General features: G+C 45.9%; 4 protein-coding genes across 6 annotated transcripts; 3 read left to right on the forward strand and 1 right to left on the reverse strand.

The window, feature by feature from the left end:
- The first annotated feature begins 727 nt into the window (after nucleotides 1-727).
- On the forward strand, nucleotides 728-6376 carry eif5a (eukaryotic translation initiation factor 5A). Of its 2 annotated transcripts, none has more exons than XM_020110416.2 (5): nucleotides 728-786; nucleotides 2644-2831; nucleotides 3669-3773; nucleotides 4806-4937; nucleotides 5216-6376. In XM_020110416.2, exons 2-5 carry the CDS (start codon nucleotides 2664-2666, stop codon nucleotides 5279-5281), a joined length of 471 nt encoding a protein of 156 aa, XP_019965975.1. In that variant the 5' UTR covers nucleotides 728-786; nucleotides 2644-2663; the 3' UTR covers nucleotides 5282-6376. The 2 variants fall into 2 exon arrangements, with proteins under 2 accessions (XP_019965975.1, XP_019965976.1); XM_020110417.2 differs by having other exon boundaries at nucleotides 777-2433.
- A 952-nt stretch (nucleotides 6377-7328) lies between these two features.
- On the forward strand, nucleotides 7329-10775 carry rpl22l1 (ribosomal protein L22-like 1). Its single transcript, XM_020110415.2, has 4 exons — nucleotides 7329-8920; nucleotides 9986-10099; nucleotides 10333-10454; nucleotides 10554-10775. Exons 1-4 carry the CDS (start codon nucleotides 8831-8833, stop codon nucleotides 10696-10698), a joined length of 471 nt encoding a protein of 156 aa, XP_019965974.1. The 5' UTR covers nucleotides 7329-8830; the 3' UTR covers nucleotides 10699-10775.
- A 2339-nt stretch (nucleotides 10776-13114) lies between these two features.
- On the forward strand, nucleotides 13115-18128 carry slc7a14b (solute carrier family 7 member 14b). 2 transcript variants are annotated; one of them, XM_069512322.1, is made up of 8 exons: nucleotides 13115-13292; nucleotides 14207-14636; nucleotides 14740-14976; nucleotides 15061-15278; nucleotides 15353-15499; nucleotides 15570-15778; nucleotides 15851-16635; nucleotides 16957-18128. In XM_069512322.1, the coding sequence occupies exons 2-8, from the start codon at nucleotides 14336-14338 to the stop codon at nucleotides 17337-17339; spliced, it is 2280 nt and encodes a 759-aa protein (XP_069368423.1). In that variant the 5' UTR covers nucleotides 13115-13292; nucleotides 14207-14335; the 3' UTR covers nucleotides 17340-18128. The 2 variants fall into 2 exon arrangements, with proteins under 2 accessions (XP_069368423.1, XP_019967922.2); XM_020112363.2 differs by lacking the exon at nucleotides 13115-13292 and adding an exon at nucleotides 13842-14071.
- A 97-nt stretch (nucleotides 18129-18225) lies between these two features.
- cldn11b (claudin 11b) lies at nucleotides 18226-21024 on the reverse strand. The gene is made up of 3 exons (XM_069512376.1): nucleotides 20234-21024; nucleotides 19762-19926; nucleotides 18226-19295 (listed from the first exon to the last, which is right to left on the reverse strand). The coding sequence occupies exons 1-3, from the start codon at nucleotides 20457-20459 to the stop codon at nucleotides 19036-19038; spliced, it is 651 nt and encodes a 216-aa protein (XP_069368477.1). The 5' UTR covers nucleotides 20460-21024; the 3' UTR covers nucleotides 18226-19035.
- Between the last annotated feature and the right edge of the window lie 126 nt (nucleotides 21025-21150).

Below are 21150 nucleotides of genomic sequence, written 5' to 3' on the forward strand. Positions count from 1 at the left end.
TTAATCAACTTTACAATGTGTAAACAGAGGACACACTTCAGAGTAGAACAGGTACCAGAAACACACTCTGACCTGATGAACCTTTAGGCTTTGAACCGACAACTTGACCAGCAGAAGGAACGAGTACACAAAGCAAGTGAACTGAACGGATAAATAAAAGATCAGATTAATGATGAAGAATCACAACTGCTTGTGAAACTATTTCAGAGAAAATTCAAACTGTGAATAATTAGTCGAAGTTTATAACGAAGAAACTCTTCAATTCAAGCAACAAGTTAATTTATTTTAAAATCCATCTGAATTCACAGGAAAGAAGTGAAAATATGATATGTCAAGGGCTTTTACTTTGAAATTATGATATATATATAATAATTGAAGAATGTACATAAATATATATGTACCATAGACTGCATACATATATATATATATATATGTATGTATGTACCATAGTGTGTGTGTATATATATATATATATATATATATATATATATATTAGTATGTACCATAGACTGCATATATATATATATATATGTATGTATGTATGTACCATAGTGTGTGTATATATATATATATATATATATTAGTATGTACCATAGACTGTATATATAGACTGTACACACACTCATATATATATATATATATATATATATATATTTATACACACACACTCATATAAGGAACAGACCTGGCACAGACCGGGCAGCCCCCCCCCCCCCCCCCCCCTCTACGGGTGCCGCAGTGAAGTTTGCTGCGCATGCGCGCTCCCGCTCCTCTTTCTCTTGGAAGGTAAGTGCGGCATGGCGCGTGTTTCTGCTCGGGGAGATAAACGGAACTTCTCCCGGTTTGAGTGAACCCCCGGCGGCCTCTCGGGCGGTGTCCGGGGAGCGGGGCGGCCCGGGTGGATGTGCCGGTGGCGGGGCGGCGGGGTGCGGGTCACCGTGTTCGGTGTAGCGCCGCCGGGATGAATCACAGCGACACGCGGCCTGCAGCTGCCGCGGTGGTCCGGTCCGGTCCCGGTTAGCCGCTGGTCATTGTCCGCGCTCACCGGGGTTTTAATCGACCTCTCCCCTCCGGTCTCACCCTCCTGTTCCGGGGTTCAAGTCGCCGTGAGGCCGGAATAACGGTTCCGTGTCGGCGCCGCAGACCGAGCGTCACGCTTTAGCTTTGAATGGAGCGTTAGCACAGTTAGCTCAGATAACGGAGCCCGGGTGACGCCTGGTGGAGCCGCGGCGCGTGTTGGCCGCTAACGGACATCCACGCGCTCGGAGCACCGATCGTCCTTTGACGAGCTTTTAAAATAGAATCTCGCTGAAACACGGCCCGTGGCGCCGGTGTGGACTCGTCGTCTCCCGGCTTTGTACCGTTATCCGGCGGCGCTGCCCCGGTGGACCACGGGCCGGCTAGCTTGTTGAACTCCACGCTAGCAGCGCCGACAGAGCTCCGTGTCGCCCCGGTGGCTCATGGCTGGTTAATAATAACACCGAGGGGCTGCGGGGCACCGGCACACGCTTCTCTGCTGGGTTTCATGGAGCTGCTCACACGACCCAGCCTCGTGCTCGGCTCCGTTAATCCGGACTCACATGTCCGCGTCTCCCCGGGTTTATATTTACTTCTTTTTCAACGAACCAGTGGAAGCACGGAGGTGCCACTTTCCTCCGTCACATCTCGCGATATCGACCAGCGAGGCCACGAGATTAACGTCCACAGCATCGAACCAACAACATCAGATGTGGATTTAAAATTTAGAGTCAACATCACTTTCATCCACTTTAATGTGAGAGACCAGATCAGGCTCCTCTGCATTAATGGAGGGACTCCATGTTCGAGTGCGTTCTGAAACTTGAGGCTGGTTCTTCTGCGTCGATGGACGTGAAACCTGCACAGAGCTCCTCAACCTCCATCACCCCTCCACTCACTAACACTCGTCATCGTTCTGAAGTAAACAGACTCCGAGCTGCGAAACAAACGCACAGAGAACGTTCACCTCGCCGTCTTGACAGATTAGCACGTTCACCCGTTTGTCTCGTTTCCATCACTGTCGATTGGACCTGATAAAAACCTGCGTATGAGTCGTCGGGAGCGAGTGACGGTATTCTTGCAGACTAAAGCAAACTGTTCGTGAGTTTTGGACAGGAGGAAAATTAGCTTTATTTCTTGAACCGATCGGCCGTCCTAGCTGTCTCTCGTTTACGGACCTGTCCGCCTGCACCCTGCCCGGGCCCTCGCTGCACGATCAGAGTCGTCAGCCAGAGACACGTACACCGCCGAAGCCGAAACCATTGTCAGAATTTGGCGAGCGAGTCAGCGATCAGTCGGCCTCCGTCCATTGTCCTGCGGTGAACTTTCCCAGGATTACCAACCCTAGCTTTAAACCTGGAGCCGTTTTCTTTCACTTTGTGGTTCATCACAAAGACGGACCAGAGTCAACGACGCGTCAGTGAAGCTCATTGACCTCTGACATCATTTTGTAGACTTTATCTGTTAATCTTTAAAATCAACCCGGAGTTTTCGACGGGTTCAGTAAAGAACATAAACATCGATTTTGTTTTGAACGGAGCGAGACGTTCCCAGGAAGTGGTGGATAGTGTTTGTTGGTATATTTCACATGACTGATGTGTATTAATCTGTCCTCGTCTTCTGCAGCACCCCTGACTCATCGCACCATGGCAGATACCGAGCATGACTTCCAGACTGGCGAGTCTGGCGCTTCCTCCACCTACCCCATGCAGTGCTCTGCTCTGCGTAAGAACGGCTTCGTGGTGCTGAAGGGACGTCCCTGCAAAATTGTGGAGATGTCCACCTCCAAGACCGGCAAGCACGGGCATGCTAAGGTAGATTTATCCCTAAAGCATCAATATACAAAGATGTTATTAATTGTGTTAATTGTTTTCTTGGTCAAGTCGTGGGAAATCATTGAAACTACAAAAGTTTTAGATTTCAGTACTGATGGTTCAGACTAAACTTGCTGCTCTGATGTTCTGTTTGAACAGAAGCTCTTCAGTCAAAGGCCGGATTGTTTGTCTGGTACAGTTCAACAAGGAAACTCAAAGTACTCGACACATAAAAGGCTTCGTGACAAACTTTAAAAGACGACTCAAAAGAAGCTTTTAATAAGAAAGTAAAGTTTTACATAGATAATCAACAATGAAGAGTGAAAGTGCAGTTTAAGGAATTAGTGAGTATTTGATGAGTTAGTGTCAAACAGGAAAGTCTTCAGTGTCCTTCAGTTCTCATGGGTGGAGCATGAAAACTGACCGCTGGGACTCCAACCTTAGTTTCTACCCTGGGGAGAGAGAATACATTTGTCCCAGAGGACCTGAGTGTTCTGGATGGTTCATAACGTTCATAAAGTCTCAAATGTCAGGGGCGTGTGAGCCCTGTGGTTTTGAAGTGTTGGCGTTAATAAAGTGGCCTCCTTATCTTTTCAGTGTCCTTATCTTTTTCTTCAAACACCCTGGTGCTCCCACACGTACTTTGACCTCGTGTGGTTTCTGAAGATTCTGACTGTACATTTTCAAAGTTGTTATCAGCAAAATTCAGGACTGTTTGTATTTTAACGCTTCAATTACGAAATTGGTGTAAACATCTGGATTTACTTGTGATTTCATACGACACCTGTTTTTCGACTCGTTTCTGAAACACTAAACTCGGGACGCTTTCTTCTGCAGGTTAACATGGTTGGCATTGACATCTTCACCAACAAGAAATATGAAGATATGTGCCCCTCCACCCACAACATGGATGTTCCCGCAATCAAGAGATTAGACTACCAGGTACGCCGGCGCTCACCAAACATGTCTAAAATGTTCTGTCACACAAGTGCCACAGCAGTGAACTCGGAATGCATAACTCAATTAGAAAGGACGTGTGACCTGTCGTCCATCTGTGCCCACTGAAGGGCTCACTCTTATTCTGTTGAGGATGAGTCGAGCTCGAGGGTTTTGGACATGGTGACATGAGCTAAGATCTCATTTTCACTCACTAGTGTTTGTTGTTGAAGTTACAACAAAACTTTGAAAGTGAGAATGAGGTGTTTGTTTCAACATTGCAGTTAAATATAGAGATTTAGGCCAGAGATGTTTATACATTTGAATTGTTGTTGCAGCTCTCTCACTTTTGTTCACGTTGCTTTCAAACATTTTCTGGAGCGGCTGTGTGAAAACACAAATGTCGGTCATGCTGCTCCATAGTCCAGCCCCCTGGTAACGAGAGAAAGTCCAGTGTTAATGACATTTCTAACACGTGACGGACACAAAGAATATAAGTGTCTCAGATGAACAGAACAAGGGGAGAGGAGATTCCAGAGCTTTTGGTGATGAGGGCAGACGCTGGTTTGGATGAGCTGGAAACAAAACACTGATCTTTTAACCCCTCGCCTGAATGTTCACAACAATGTTCCTGTTGTTGTGAACGAGTCTGACCCAGACAATCTGCTGCTGCTTCATATATGAAAGACAAAGTCTGGATTCATGTCGACTCTGATATTAACAAGGAGAGATAATGTAAATGTTCTTCTACTTATCCTGATCCTAAGAACAACACTGGGACTCAGCGTCCCATCTCGGGTTTTTAAAGAGAAAGTCAAAACAATTCTAGAATCCACCTCCTCATCTGGATTCAGGTGGAAATGTAATGAGCTCCTCCCTGATGGATACCACATCCTCCTATCCAGCTTCGTGGTAAACCTTCCAGTAGTTTTTGTGTAATCTTGCTAACACGTGGACAGAAAGGGTTGAAAACATGACTGATCATTGCGTCCATACAGATGAGGTTGTTGATCCTTTTCTCTTTTCACCCCCCTGCAGTTGATCAACATCATTGAAAACTACATGTCCTTGTTGGGCGACAACGGTGAAGTTAGGGAGGACCTGCGTGTCCCCGAGAACGACATCGGCAAGGAAATTGAGGCAAAGTTCGAAGCAGGCGAGGATTTCCTGGTAAGTGTCACTTCGCTGCAGATCCCACAAATGTCAAAAAAGATTTGAGGGTCACGAGATGCTTAGCGAGTCTGATTCCTGAATGTAGTTGTAGTCACCTGAAACCAGGCTGTATGTAACCCATGATGTGTTGGCAGCGAGAACATACGTGACATCTTGATGAGGCAGAAATGTATCATATGAATTTCACTCTTGAAAACAGACAGGATTCCTCCTCTTGAGTGAGAGCAGAGAAAGTTTCAGATGACTGACTGGAACATGCTGTGTGCTCTCCACAGGTCACCGTGATCAGTGCCATGGGGGAGGAATGTGCTGTCGCTACCAAGGTCTTGCCCAACAAATAGGGAGACGGACTTTGCTGCCCAGGCAACAAGCACCACCCACAACCAGTCTCTTGCATTCTCATCGGTTCTGTCACCAAAGCGTCGGCCTTCACAGACAACCTCAATCATTCTGTTGTGATTTCTCATCATTGATCTTATTTCTCTCCTTTTTTTTCGTCTTCTCCTTTTCATTGCTGTTTGGGAATGTTCCACAGCGGCTCGCTGCGTGGTTCTCTGCCTGATCACTGAAGTTTTTGTTTGGCAACGATCTACTTTATATAAAACAACTTCAAAAATAATGATCAGTCGCTCATTCCTGCTTATTTTTGCCTTCAAAGTTTTGGGTTTGCCACGCACATTCCTGAATGTTTAAATAACAGCAGGATTCAGCTTTTGTATGATTATTTTTTTATATTCTTTAGATTGAATATAGCCGGTCTAAAACCTATTAGAGGGACGGGAGGGGGAGGGCAGCAGTTAAAGAGTTGTTGGGAGGGAGGGTTGTCCCGTAGATACTAAATCCTGGTTTAGATTGTCCCACTAGCAGCCATATTGCTTTCCAGCTTGGCCTTTGCTCTGGTTCCTGAGTGGATTGCGTGCACCAAGATCAGATTTTTCTCCTAATCGCTGGGTTTGGTGGCAGCGAGCACTTCCGAGCACTTGAGGTCCACCCCAGCATGTCAAGCCTCTAAAACCAAGAAAAGAGTAGTTTTGTTCCCCCCCCCCAAGATGAACAGAAACAAACTTCAGTGATTTCCCCTCATGATGCCAGTCTCTTGTCTGTGTAGAAGTTGGAGGGGTGTGAGGAGCCTGTGCACTCACGCCTCTCGTTCTCCAGGGCAGTCGAGGGCACGCTCCGCTGACCCAGTCATCCCCCCCCCCCCAGTACAAAAGGAGTGTTCAATTTTGTTTTGAGAGGCATGAGTGTGTGTGTAGCGGTGTGGGCCTCCGAAATGTGTGAGGCGGTTTGCAGTGAGGTGTGTGTTTCTTTTGAGGGACTCGATCGGGTTCGGGGAGGGTGTTAGAGTTGCAAACTTTTTGTTCACTCGAGGCCTTTGTCACCTGACTGGAGATGGCAGAAATAAAATTATGAAACAAATGGACAAAAACTGCAAACTATGTCTGTCTGGTTTTGTTTCTATAATAAACCTGGTAATGAGTTTGAAGAGACTTTGACATGTTCGCGTGTTCTGCCTGAAGTTTTCTTGAGCTGTAAAAAAGGCAGAAGCTCGATGATTGGAATTAGACGGTAACGTGAAACATGTCAAACTGTTCCCTGCAAGTCCATGAGAAACCCGATACCTGGACAGATGGTAAAACACTGAGCTCCGCGTCTTTGTGGAGTTTTGTTACATTTACAGATTTAAAACTGCCTGTGATTCAGCGTTTCTTCCAAACTGCAGATGAAGAAATGTTCTGACGTCTCCTGCTTCATTCCTCCACGAGAACATCAGAGTTCATACCTCTGCTGAGGCCCAAGAGTTCTAATGAAACCACCTTCAGTTTCAATAGATTTGTATTTGGTTCTGCTACGAAACGCACACGTCACTAATTAAAAACATGCAGAAGAAAACAACCTGTGGTTGAGGTGAATGCACAAAACACAGAAACACAAATAAACCTGTGGTGCTGGATGAATCTTCTCCTTCCGGAGCTGCTCGGCTGTCAAATATAATAATTCTGGTTATAAAATAATAATTTAATGATGAATCTCATCATGAAAACATCAACTGCAGGATGAAAGTAGTTTGACTTGTTCAGATGAAGAAGTGGGAATCATTGCTGCCAGCGTTTTATTACAGTAGAAGAAATAATACAAATCGATGGCAGCCCAGACTATAAACATGTCAAACAAAACATGGCATATATATAAAGTATAAAATAAAAAAGCATGAAAATGAAATCACATAAAAAAAGTAAAGTTATACAACAACACAAAGTGTGAAAAATTAAAAATATTCTAAAATAATGAATATAAAGAACAAGAGCACTTCTGTGTTCATGATATGACTCTCCAGTTTCCTGTGTCTCTGTCTATAAAGACACTTCAGCAAGGTGTGGGATGAGTACTTTTACTTGTAGCGGGGGATTTTTAAACATGGACTGAGTACTTTTACTTGTAGCGGGGGATTTTTAAACATGGACTGAGTACTTTTACTTGTAGTGAGGGATTTTTAAACATGGACTGAGTACTTTTACTTGTAGCGGGGGATTTTTAAACATGGACTGAGTACTTTTACTTGTAGAGAGGGATTTTTAAACATGGACTGAGTACTTTTACTTGTAGTGGGGGATTTTTTAAACATGGACTGAGTATTTTTACTTGTAATGAGGGATTTTTAAACATGGACTGAGTACTTTTACTTGTAGCGGGGGATTTTTAAACATGGACTGAGTACTTTTACTCGTAGAGAGGGATTTTTAAACATGGACTGAGTACTTTTACTTGTAGTGGGGGATTTTTTAAACATGGACTGAGTACTTTTACTTGTAATGAGGGATTTTTAAATATGGACTGAGTACTTTTACTTGTAGTGAGGGATTTTTTAAACATGGACTGAGTACTTTTACTTGTAGTGAGGGATTTTTAAATATGGACTGAGTACTTTTACTTGTAGCGGGGGATTTTTAAACATGGAATGAGTACCTTTACTTGTAGAGAGGGATTTTTAAACATGGACTGAGTACCTTTACTTGTAGAGAGGGATTTTTAAACATGGACTGAGTACTTTTACTTGTAGCGGGGGATTTTTAAACATGGACTGAGTACTTTTACTTGTAGTGAGGGATTTTTAAACATGGACTGAGTACTTTTACTTGTAGTGAGGGATTTTTAAACATGGACTGAGTACTTTTACTTGTAGAGAGGGATTTTTAAACATGGACTGAGTACTTTTACTTGTAGTGGGAGATTTTTAAGCATGGACTGAGTACTTTTACTTGTAGTGGGAGATTTTTAAACATGGACTGAGTACTGTTACTTGTAGTGAGGGATTTTTAAACATGGACTGAGTACTTTTACTCGTAGTGGGGGATTTTTAAACATGGACTGAGTACTTTTACTTGTAGTGGGAGATTTTTAAGCATGGACTGAGTACTTTTACTTGTAGTGGGAGATTTTTAAACATGGACTGAGTACTGTTACTTGTAGTGAGGGATTTTTAAACATGGACTGAGTACTTTTACTTGTAGTGAGGGATTTTTAAACATGGACTGAGTACTCTTACTCGAGTAAAGGATCTGAATACTTGTCCCACTATGGTCAGGGACATGTTTCGTTCATCTGGACGGATGGAAGAGGAACCCTGTCCTCCTGAGGACGCTCACTCTGTGGTCCAGTCATAGACTGTATATAAAGAGTAGAAACAGCTGGAGGTTGTTGTGCAGGACTCGATGTGTGAATGATTCACCAGCTTGTTTTCTTCACTTCTTCTGTGTTTGAGCTGAACGCGACACTTTCCAACTTTCTTCACTGAAGCTCAGGTGAAGTTTCCACGTTTAAATCCTGAAGCTTTAACTTTTTAATCTCATTCAAACTTTATTCCTCTGGGTTCCGCTCTCACACCATATATGGTAAGGACTTCCCGGGCTGTGCGCACTACGTCACACTGCGTCACATCCGCTTCTTCCTTTCCGGTCCGCTCCGTCAACATGGCGCCGGTGAGTCCTCCTCTCTCCCGCGGACTTTACTTCATTTAACGCTTATTTCTGAGATTCCGTGTGTTTCTATGTGTTTCCATGTGTTTCCATCGACTGTTGCCAACAAACATTTGAATCAAATGAAGTTTTAAAAGTTTTAAATCGTGTTTGTCGCCACGTTTGCTTCCACGTGCTCCACTTGACAGGAGTCCGTAGAAAAACGACGCGTTTAATGTAAAGTCGCTGTTTCTCTCGCAGACTGTTTTAAAATGTGCAATTTACAGTTAATCATCATGTACTGTAACGTTCACTAGTTAATTCGGCATGTGTTTTTATCAGCTAACTGATTAATAGGTCCAGGAATTAAACACTTTAACAGCAAATGTCTCACTCGAATGAATGGGAAAGTTGGACTGTTGGACCTCACTGTATTTATAATTAGGTGATAGAACACTGATTAATACAATTTAGATTAATACAATTTATCAATACAACTGATTAATAAAACATTGAGTTGTTTCTTTAAACTCACGTTTTCACTTCTCACGTTTAAAAGGTTTAATGTGTCTGTTTTTAAATGTTTTCCATTTTTCTTTGTGACTTGTATTATCTCTAATATTATTCACTCTAGAGTAATCTGTGTTTAATGTGTTTGTTAAAGAGAAAATATGGAATATTGAGCAATAAAGAGACAAATGAGTCATTTATGTAATTGTAGCAGCAGCAGATGATATCAGAAGAAATTATTAAATCGTTAAGATCAAACTTTATTGACCCCACACTGGGTACATCCCTTGTTACAGCAGAATGAGGTGGACGAGAGAAAACAAATAGAAAAGTCAACAGAATAATAATTTAAAAAACAGAATATGTACTTAATATGATGTCTCTATATTTATCTGCTAAAACTAAATGTGATTAAGAAATAAATCGTCATGCGTGGTTACCAGCCGAAGAATGGAAATGTGATGGATTATTTAATATATTGACATTTAACCCGCACCGAACTCTGAAACTGCGTTAGAGGACATTTTTTTTAACGTCACATTATTTCTGATCTTGTCGCTGGTGTTTTTTCCATCACAGATAAAACCGAAGAGACCAACTGTTGGTAAAAGATCCAAAAAGGGAGCTGCCTGGAAGTTCACCTTGGACCTGACCCACCCTGTGGAGGACGGGATCCTGGACTCTGCAAACTTTGTAAGTCTTCACTGCTGTTGTTGACCTGGGTCAGTTAAAGAAATAAAGATAAAGCTGTGCTGTTCTAATCAGAATTGTTACCTGACAGCCTTGTCTGTCCCATTGGAAACCAACAGGTTAATGTAGTGATCGTTACGAGCCGTTAACCCCGTGTGTGGACTAGGGCTCCCTTCCCTAGCTCCAAATTTACTAGGGTTCTCTTCCCTAGTGCGTCACTGTGCTCTGTTCAATAGGAAACCTACCTCAAAGAGAGGATAAAGGTCAATGGAAAGACGGGGAATCTTGGTAACATCGTCCAGGTCGGCCGCATGAAGAACAAGATCAACGTCTCGTCTGAGAAGCAGTTCTCCAAAAGGTGAGACGGGACGTCCTGCAACTCCTCCACCTCCGAGGAACCTGTTATTTATTTTTTAACCTGGCGTTGATGAAAATCTGTTAAATACACTCTGTCCAGGTATCTGAAGTATCTGACCAAAAAGTACCTGAAGAAGAACAACCTTCGTGACTGGCTCAGAGTGGTGGCGTCGGACAAGGAGACGTACGAGCTGCGTTACTTCCAGATCAGTCAGGACGACGAGGAGTCCGAGGCAGACGAGTAAACGGCGGCAGCGGAGCGACGCGGGTGTCTGTGTGTCAGCAGGTGCAGCAAGACACAAGAATAAATGTGGAAAACAAAGTTTTCTGTCCTGGTTTTTATTTTGGTGTTTAAAAATAAGATAAAATGATGCTCCTGAATACACGGCGTTGTAAAGAACCACCTTTAACAACACATGACAAGTGTGATCCTGACAAGTTCCTGGAATGAATCGATGTGTTTAAACACATGGAGACAGTAGATGTGCGTTTGTTTAGATCGTTTAAACAACACATTGACTTTATTATTTACATTATAAAGGATCAAGATAAGTGATCATGTGACTGACAGGTAAATAGCGACATTTGACACGTTCTCGTTCAAACACTGGACTTGATTTACAAGTGATGACGTCAGTAACTCGTGCACCGAACTCGTGCACTTCATGAACACTTAGTTCATGAAGTGCATCAAACTCAGGAGAACTTCTCACTTTGACCTTCTTCAAGTAGAATGGTGCAGTACTCTAAATGTCCACTAGGCAGAGTTGCACACGTGTCTGCTCAGCACATAAACTGAAAAAGAGACTGAAGGTAAAACAGCTGGAACATCACTGAGTTGAATCTATACATTTCTACCAAGGCCCCTGACATTTGATCAAGCTGCAGCAAATAACTCACAAATATCTGATTTTAATTCTTCAACATTCATGAATTATTCTCAGAAATCAGTTTAAATGTAGAAAAACAAACTTTCATGATGTTAAAGAAAGTGAAAAAGGATTCTTTGATTTTCTTTAGTAGCTTTTGCATCAGCCAGCGAATAATCAAACCAAAGGAATGATAGATTTAAACATGAGGGGAGTTTTCACTCTGAACAGAAAATGTTCATACAACTGAATTGAGGCCACTGAAAACAGATGTCTGAATTTAAATGTTCAATCCTTTAGCTCTTCTTTGGAAGTGTAATAGTTTCTTTTCAGTTGTAGAATCGGACGTTGAAAAGGCCTAAAAACCAAAACACTAATCTTTAGCTGTGAATGTAGAACAAACAGAAAAAGCATCTGTCTCCAGAAGCAGCAACTTGAGTGTTTGACACACAAACATATAAATGAATTAATAATTAAAGTCCTTTAAATTATAATCTAACATGTGCCACAACTACTAAAACTTCACACTGACAAATCTATTTCTTTGCATCATGTTTGAGCAGAGCAACTGGAATAAAGCAGAAAAGTGAACAGTAAGATAAATGCAAAATAAAGGGATCGCTTGATCCTACGTGCACGACATAAGTTTCAATATCATATGGAAAAAGATTTTGCTTTTTAAAAGATAATACTAACAGTAATAAGCCCCCCCCCCCTTATTATTGTTAGTGTTATCTGTACTTTTTCTTGTGACCCTGTTTTAGTCTGACAACAGAAATAAAAAATCAAAACGTTAGCAGAGAGAAGAAAAGCCCGTCACACAATCTCCTCTTCATCGCTCAGTCTTTTTTCTGCTGCTAGGAATCACCTCAGGCTGCCGACGAAGATCTTCATTCCCTTAAACTGAAAAGGATGCTTTGCTTTGCCCCTGTTCTTGTGTGTGTGTGTGTGTGTGTGTGTGTGTGTGTGCTTGGATCCACTCCCGCTCACTCATCTGTTGTGTATAAAGCACGCAGCCTCAGGAATGCCTCCACCTTTAGCTGCTCTGACGACGTCTCAACTCACTGGATTTTATTTTATTTCACTCTCTCTCAGTAGTTTACAGTTACACGTTTAAAGACACGAGCATGTGACGGGGAACATTTAGAAATACTGGGAAAAAAAAAAGTTCTTTAGGAATAAAGAAAAGAAAATGTGAAAGCACCAGAGGTAAAGATTAAGAAGAGCAGAATAACAGTTAAAATAAATAAATAGGATTCATCTGTAAAATAATACAGCTCTGTCGAATGTTAAAATAAATATAGATTGAATCCCCAACCTCATAAAGTGGCTTAGTTACAGGTAAAAGTTTTTAACGTCATAACGTCCAGTTTGTAACATTGACAATTAAATTCAACAAGAAGACGAATCTCCTCCAGGAAGCCGACGCTTCTGTGAACGTTCTGAGAGAAACGTTTCTGCACGGTGACTCAAAATAAAAGCTCCAGACCGAACACAGGCAGAGGTCAGAGGTCGCAGGTTCTGTTGTTGTAATCCGACACAAAGAGTCCGATGACAGCCGGGACCGTCTCCTCTGACATTCTGATTGGTCGATGGTTGATCAGCCACTGATGGAAAGTTCTTACTCTCACGTTTAACCTTAAAACTCCCAAAACCCAAATCTATTGGTTTACCCATCATTGATGAGCCTGATCAACACACACACACACACACACACACACACACACCTGGTTGGTTCCCACCCCTGCATACAAACAGCAGCTGCAGCTCAGTTGACACACACACACACACACACACACCTGTCCCCTCCAGTAAATGAAAGATCAGTCTGCTCACTGCTGAATATTTTATCGGCCTGGTCACATGGTGTCAGGTCTGAACGGTTAACGCTGCCGTCTTCACCAGTTCCTGCAGGTGACGGAGGATCAGGAGGAAACAACGAGTCCCGGTGAATCTACCTGTCTGCTCAGGTGCGTGTCTACGAACTGCATGCTGGGTGTTTTTAATAATCATCATTCATTGACCTCCAACTGTCTCTGCTCACCACTCTCTGACATCACGTGCAGCTGGGGTGTGTGTCTCTGTGTGTGTGTGTCTCTCTGTGTGTGTGTGTGTGTCTCTCTCTCTGTGTGTGTGTGTGTGTGTGTGTCTCTCTCTGTGTGTGTCTCTCTGAGTGTGTGTTTGTGTCTCTCTGTGTGTGTCTGTGTGTCTCTCTCTCTGTGTGTGTCTCTCTGTGTGTGTGTGTCTCTGTGTGTTTGTGTGTGTGTCTCTCTCTCTGTGTGTGTCTCTCTGAGTGTGTGTGTGTGTGTTTGTGTCTCTCTGTGTGTGTCTCTGTGTGTGTGTGTGTGTGTGTGTCTCTCTCTCTCTGTGTGTCTCTCTCTGTGTGTGTCTCTCTCTGTGTGTGTCTCTCTGTGTGTGTGTGTGTCTCTCTCTCTCTCTCTCTCTGTGTGTCTCTGTGTGTGTCTCTCTGAGTGTGTGTGTGTGTTTGTGTCTCTCTGTGTGTGTCTCTCTGTGTGTGTGTGTGTGTGTTACAGTGTGAATCAGTCGCTGCAGATTTCGCTGGTTCGATTCTCGACATGGTTCAGTTTGAGTTTTACTGCAGTCGTACTTTTCCGTTGTGAAAGTCGATCCTCTGAGTTCATTAATGTTTCAGAGAGCGAGTCTCGCTCCAGTGAGTGAGCAGAGCAGCTGATAGAGTCGCACCCTCTGACTTTTATTAAGGAGTCTTGTGTTCGTCGCCCTCCCGGAGGTTGTGAGATAAACTTCGATACGAATTCAAGACTCGATGGCACTTTGATAAAAAGAAGGATCTCCTGTCATGTTGAGCACGAGTTAATACTTTGACATCTGTTTGTTGAACGACTGTTGTTGTCTGTTTCTACAGAGTCTGGACTTCTGCTTGACTGATGACGAAGCTCCTGATGAGAGTGAAAGAATGATAGAGGGAGCGAGGGAAGAAACGAAGGAGGAGTGAGGAACACGTTAACAGAACAGGTGAGTGACAGGGGCGGTGATGGCGGCGTGGCTGAGCCGGGTGTCCCTGGGCGACGCCTGGTACAACATGTGCACCCGCCTGCTGCGGACTAAGCCAGTGGGCTCCATGGCTCATGGCCCGGACGACCTCACCGAGCTCGGGGACGGGTCGAGGGCCGGACTGGCCAAGGTGCTGACCACGGTGGACTTGGTGTCGCTGGGCGTGGGCAGCTGTGTCGGCACGGGCATGTATGTGGTCGCTGGGCTGGTTGCCAAGGCCATGGCCGGGCCGGGGGTCATCCTGTCGTTTATCATTGCGGCGGTGGCCTCGATACTGTCAGGTGAGACGTCTCAATGGAACCACGGCTGGACTGACCTCCTGCACGACCCCGACTGTGCAGGGACGGAGGAACCAGCCAATTCAAATGTGCGGTTGTCTTTTAGGTGTGTGCTACGCAGAGTTTGGTGTCCGGGTCCCCAAAACCACCGGCTCAGCCTACACCTACAGCTACGTGACGGTCGGAGAGTTTGTGGCGTTCTTCATCGGCTGGAACTTGATCCTGGAGTATCTGATCGGCACGGCGGCGGGGGCCTCGGCTCTCAGCAGCATGTTCGACTCTCTGGCCAATCACAGCATCAGTAACTACATGATCACACACCTGGGCACGCTCAGAGGACTCGGTGAGTACCATCAGTGTGTGTGTGTGTGTGTGTGTCTTTGTGTTTGTAAGAATACAATTATTACGAGTTGTGTGTCTGTCTCAGGTAAAGGTGAGGACACTTACCCAGACCTGCTCGCCCTGTTCATCGCCCTCCTGGTGACGGCGGTCATCGCTCTCGGCGTGCGTAACTCGGTGGGCTTCAACAATGTCCTCAATGTGGTCAACCTGGTGGTGTGGGTGTTCATGATCATCGCCGGACTCTTCTTCCTCTCCGCCGGAAACTGGGAGGGCGGCCGCTTCCTGCCGTACGGCTGGTCAGGGGTGAGGACGCTGAACGTGTTGGAGGCTACGAGTGAATACGAGATGAGGTTTAGTGATCAGCTGCTTCTGTTCAGGTGATGCAAGGTGCAGCGACGTGTTTCTACGCCTTCATTGGCTTCGACATCATCGCAACGACAGGAGAGGAGGCGAAAGACCCAAACACCTCCATCCCGTACGCCATCACCGCCTCTCTGGTCACCTGCCTCACCGCCTACGTGTCGGTGAGTGTGTGACAGACCATCTTTTCATTATAGTGTCTGTGTACTCTGAACTCCACTTCCCTCTGTGAAGGTGAGCGTGATCCTGACTCTCATGGTTCCCTACAACTTGATCGATGGCTCGGCTCCTCTCATGGAGATGTTCGCGGTGCACGGTTTCCTGTGGGGGAAGTACACGGTGGCTGTGGGCTCCATCGCCGGCCTCACCGTCTCCCTGCTGGGGTCTTTGTTCCCCATGCCCAGGGTCATCTACGCCATGGCCCGGGACGGACTGCTGTTCAGGTGGGACGCTGAGACACACACGGTGGTTCAGTCTCTTCTTCCTGTGTGACCCTGTGCTGAATGTGTCTGTAGGTTCCTGTCACACGTCTCTGCTCTCACGCACACTCCCACGGCGGCGTGCTTGGTGTCGGGGAGCTTCGCGGCCGTGCTCGCTCTGCTGGTGAGCCTCAGGGACCTGATCGAGATGATGTCCATCGGCACGCTGTTGGCCTACACTCTGGTCAGCGTGTGTGTGCTCCTCCTGCGCTACCAGCCCGACGAACACGCCGACACGCACCAGTTCACCTCCGGTGAGGACGCAGACGACCTGAAGCAGCAGGACGACGGAGCCATGCCCACAAAAGACGACCAGATGCTGATCGAAGGCTCGGACGGTGACGGAGCTTTGTCCTACCACGCTGGTGGGACTGAGGGAGAGGGAGACGATTCTGAGCTCCACACAGGCCAGGCGTCATTGCTGAAAAGGCTTCTGGGAGGTCATTACTACACGCTGAGGTTGCGGGTTGGAATGCCCGACGCGTCAGCCCGGCCCACGCCTGCCACCGGCCGCATAGTGACCCGATGCACCCTCCTCCTCTTCCTCATGTCCTTCCTCCTGTGGTCCACCGTGATATTTGGCGTTGAGCAGGGAGCGGGGGCCGGGGCGGTGTTTTCGGGGCTGATGGCCACAGCGATGGTTGGTTCCATGGCGAAGCTTTTGGTTATGATTTTACAACAGCCAGAGAGCACACGGAAACTGGCCTACATGGCGCCCTGCGTGCCCTTTGTCCCTGCTGCCGCCATCTTGGTCAACAGCTACCTCATGCTGAAACTGTCTCCCCTCACCTGGGCCAGGTTCACCGTCTGGTGCCTCATCGGTGAGTTCAGACATTATTGGTTTCAAACAGATTTCTGAAGACGCGTTTATAAGTTGTGCTCTAACGTTGGTTAATGTTTTAAGGACAATGTGTCAGTCATAGACGTTTATTAGAGACGATTCTTAATTACTCCATTTTGAATGTGAGGGACTGTTGGTCCTTGGCGGAGGTGTGAAGAACAGACTGTCAGTCTCGGTGTGATCTGGTGAACAGATGATGAAGTGAGGGGCTGGAATCCATGAAGGTGGATAACTCTGCCCAGGTGGACGGTTTGTCTGTGTCTCCATCTGTCTCAGCTTTCATATGTCTGTCCACCCTCAGGTCTGCTGATCTACGGCTGCTACGGAGTGTGGCACAGCACGCTGGAGCTGAACGCCCGCGAGCAGCAGGCGCACGCCAGCTCCTACCAGCGCTACGACGACCACCTGGACGACACCTTCTCCCCTGACGACGACATTTGCCCCCAGGAACAAGACGAGAGACCCTACCAGGGCTGGTCTGCCCCGGAGGAGAGGGGGTACCAGCACCAGCAGCAGCAGTACGAGGAGCGGAACCAGTACGAGGGCCGAGAGGGGGAGCGGTGTGAGGACGGTGGTGAGGAGTGTGGATACCAGTCTGCACCAGGACGCCAGCACACAGGCCGAGGTGACGGGTCCAAGGGAAGGACCAATCACGGCTTTGATGCAGGCGAAGAGGACGACTGAACACGAGAGGTTTTTTCTGTTTTTAACTTCATGTCGAACTGAGGTGAACATGTGAAGAACGAACAGAAAGACTTATTTAACGTGAGACATTCAATTAAGTCATTTTGAGTTAAGTAGGACCTGGTGTTTGGATGAGCGCTCCCTTACCATCAGCCAGCTGCACTTCCTGGTCTGGGCGGGGCTTAACTCTACAACGAAACGACAACTTCCTCTGCAAATACAAACCCGGAGCTGTCAGCCAATGACATTTAGCGGTGAAGCCTCAGTCGACTCAGTGTGTCGGAGCCTGGACGTCAGGTGAGCGCCATCGACAGGCTCCTCCCATGGTAGATGTTTCACTGAATGAGATCCGCACACACAGAACTTCCGAATTCACATTTTGCAAATAAAAAAACACGACGCACTGCCCCCTGGTGTTCAGGTCCTCATTTCTGAGGACGAGCACAACGCACGCAGCACATGTTGCTAAAAGCAGGTGGAACTCCAAACATGGCCGACCTTGTAGGATTTCAAGTTTTCTTTGCAGGTGACATTTTTCTCGTTATTTCTTGTGGCTGCTCATCGTTCTCTTTCTCTCTGAGACCCTGAACGCCTCATAATAAGTCGACTGTCGGTCTGGTTTGGTTTGTGTGCGTTGTTTACAGTCGTATCACTTAGTTTGAACTTCTCAAAATCTTTATCGGGACTTTCTGAAGCCCTGAACGTCACTTGTGGTTTTTTCTTTCGAGTGAATGGCGTTTAAAGTGTTTGTGTTTCTCTGAGTCGGCAACAACAGACTTGTTGTATTTCTTCGTGTTGGAGGAATAAATGTGTCTTTCTGAGTGAAATGATTTATCCCGAGACTCTTTATTAGTTCAGGTTATTCAACTTTAATTAGTCGAGCACCAGACAAAAGCTTTTACTGCAGCTACAAAGATATTTGATATTGTGAATATGATTTTTTTTTTTAATGGCAAAACATGACAACACGTTTTTATTGGTTAAATAATACTTTGTCAGAAGCTCTAAAACAAGTTTAATACTTTTAAACCAAAAAGAACTGAAGCTACATAGAAGACACAGAATGAAATAAAAGTAAAATAAAGAACAGTAACATATGGCAGGTTCCGTTAAAGCGTGTTCTGACCTCGTCTAACTCCGCAGACAGGAAGTGTACTTGTGTCTGAATCGCAGGTCAGGGTCGGTTCTCTTCCTGTCTGTGCAACATGCTGACATCAGCTGAAGATTCTGTTAATACAGCAAATAAAGCAAAGTTTATAAGAACCCGAGTGAAACCCACTCAAGTGATCGTCGTCCGATAAAGACAAATATTTCAATAGATCTGGATTAGATTGATCTTTTTTATTTATTTTATTTAATTGTTCAAACGGTTGAACGATCACAAGTTTCACACGGTTTCCAAATTTTAAATATTACCGTCTGAGCCATCAGTGTTAAGATGAAACTATAATAACGACTCACAAAATGTCTCGTTTGAGTCAGAATCTGCAGAAGTGATTTGAACTTAACAGAGTTTTACTTTGAAAACTGTGAAACGTTAACTATAATCTCATTTAACTGGCTCCACCCAGTGAGATTCAGTTCAACCAATGAGATTATGTAGATGTAAAGCACACACCACGGTTACTGAGGAAAGGAAACATCTAAAAGCACAACTGGATGAACGTGAACAGCCGTTGGAACGACACCCAGACTTCTACACCATAGCGCTCTTGGCGTGGTTGGCGGGGGGGTCCATCGGCGTGGCCGTACCCCTCTGTCTGGAGTAGTAGAAGCTGTTCTCTCTGCTCGGGGTCCGCAGGTCAGTGCCGTGGCAACACAAGATCATGCAGCCGCCCACCAGGCAGAGACCGGAGCCGACCCAGCCGGCGTAGAGCGAGAAGCCAAAAGACATCAGACCCTCGTCCTGGTGAGCGCCGACAGGAAACCAAACGGTCGATATGATGCCACACACGGCTGGAAGACACGTGGAGACAGAGGAGGTCAGGAAGAGGAGGTGTTTAAAGACGGGTGGAAATGTAAATGTCCTGCAGACTCACATCTGGACATGAGTTCATATGAGTTTCTCCCTGAGGCTGTAGACAGGAAGTTAATATGTCCACCACAGGAAGCAGGCAAGTCCAACAAACCCCGGTCAGCTGACGGACCACGACCCGGCCTTCACCCCTCCTCCCTCCTGACACAGCTGCAGAAGATCTGAGAACTGTATGTCCTCAAACTACTGTATAGAGGACAGTATCATATACTCTATGATACTGTCCTCTATGACCACAACTACTGTCCCCATAACTAAAACTACTCTAAGATACTGTCCTCTATGACCACAACTACTGTCCCCATAACTAAAACTACTGTCCTCTACAGCCAGAACTGTGTTACTAACATTGTGTGTGTGTGTGTGTGCTTGTGCGCGTCTCCTCACCCATTAGGATGAACAGGACTCCTCCCACGCGTGCGCGGCGCAGCTTCACGGCCGCGGTGTCATTCTGCAGCCTCACGCACGACATGGCCATGAGCACGAGCAGCATGGCGGGGAGACCGAGCAGGCACGCGCAGATCATCAGTGCACGAGACGTCTGCAAGTAAGCTGAGAGAGGGAGACAGAGAGAGAGACAGACAGACAGAGAGAGAGAGAGAGAGACAAACAGACAGACAGAGAGAGAGACAGACAGAGAGAGAGACAGACAGAGAGAGAGACAGACAGGGAGAGAGAGAGACAGACAGAGAGACAGACAGACAGAGAGACAGAGAGAAAGAGAGAGAGAGAGAGAGAGACAGATTGAGAGGGATGGAGACAGACAAGACAGAGATCCATCATCCCTCAATTCATCCTTCCATCCATCACCCATCATCCCCTCTCTCTCTCCCTCCCTCCCTCTCTCTCCCCCTCTCACCGGGGAGACTGAGGATCTGGCTGTGGGCGACACAGTGGTAAAGCGCGGGGGAGATGACGCACTCGGCCCAGAGGCCCCGGGAGCCCAGCTCGTCCATGCGCACGCAGGTGGCCACCGCATAGTCGCAGGTTCGAACCCAGTCGTTAGTGACCGTGCCGACGATGACCCCGACCCAGCCCGCGCAGCTCGCCGCGCCGCCGATCAGCTGCCTGCACATGTGCGCCATGTGGAGCCCCCGCGCGTTTTTACGCACTCCAGAAAAAAAAAAGCACAAATAAATTGGCCTCTTCTGGAGAGTCTGGGAGGATCGAGGGTCCAACGATGGCACACAAAAAAAAATCTAAAATCCAATGAGCAGTTTGAGAAAGTTAAGAAAGACAAATAATCACGCACCAGAAAAAAAAAGTCAAGAAACAAACTAAGTCTTAAAAAAGTAAAACAGTTAGAAACTCCAATGATAACCGATGATAACCCTCAACGATTTAAAACGAGTCTAAATGAAATGATAATCCTGCAGCGCCCCGTCAGAGCCTCAGGCTGATGCTCAGACAAACGTCTAGAAGAAGATTTATCTCAGGGTGTGGTGAAGTGAAACCCTCCAGTCCAGAGTCTGAGCCAATCAGAGCAGGAGAGACACTAACCCGAACCAGACATGCAGGGATGAGGCAGAAAAACAAAAGGCTGAGGCACAGATCTGAGGTCTGCTGCTCCAAACGCTTCAGGAACTTTCACACCATGAATTCAAATCACTTGGTTTTTATAGAAATCAGGTGCACCTGGCTCACTGTGGCCCCCTGCTGGTGTCCACCCATCTTCAAACATCAGGAGGAAACAGCTTCTCCGACTCCTTCTTCATTTATTAAATAACTTCGAGCAGGAAACCATAAAACCGTGAGGATTAAAGACACCAGGCTCCA

Source organism: Paralichthys olivaceus, chromosome 17 (genome assembly GCF_024713975.1).
Source record: "Paralichthys olivaceus isolate ysfri-2021 chromosome 17, ASM2471397v2, whole genome shotgun sequence".
Classification (NCBI taxonomy): domain Eukaryota; kingdom Metazoa; phylum Chordata; class Actinopteri; order Pleuronectiformes; family Paralichthyidae; genus Paralichthys; species Paralichthys olivaceus.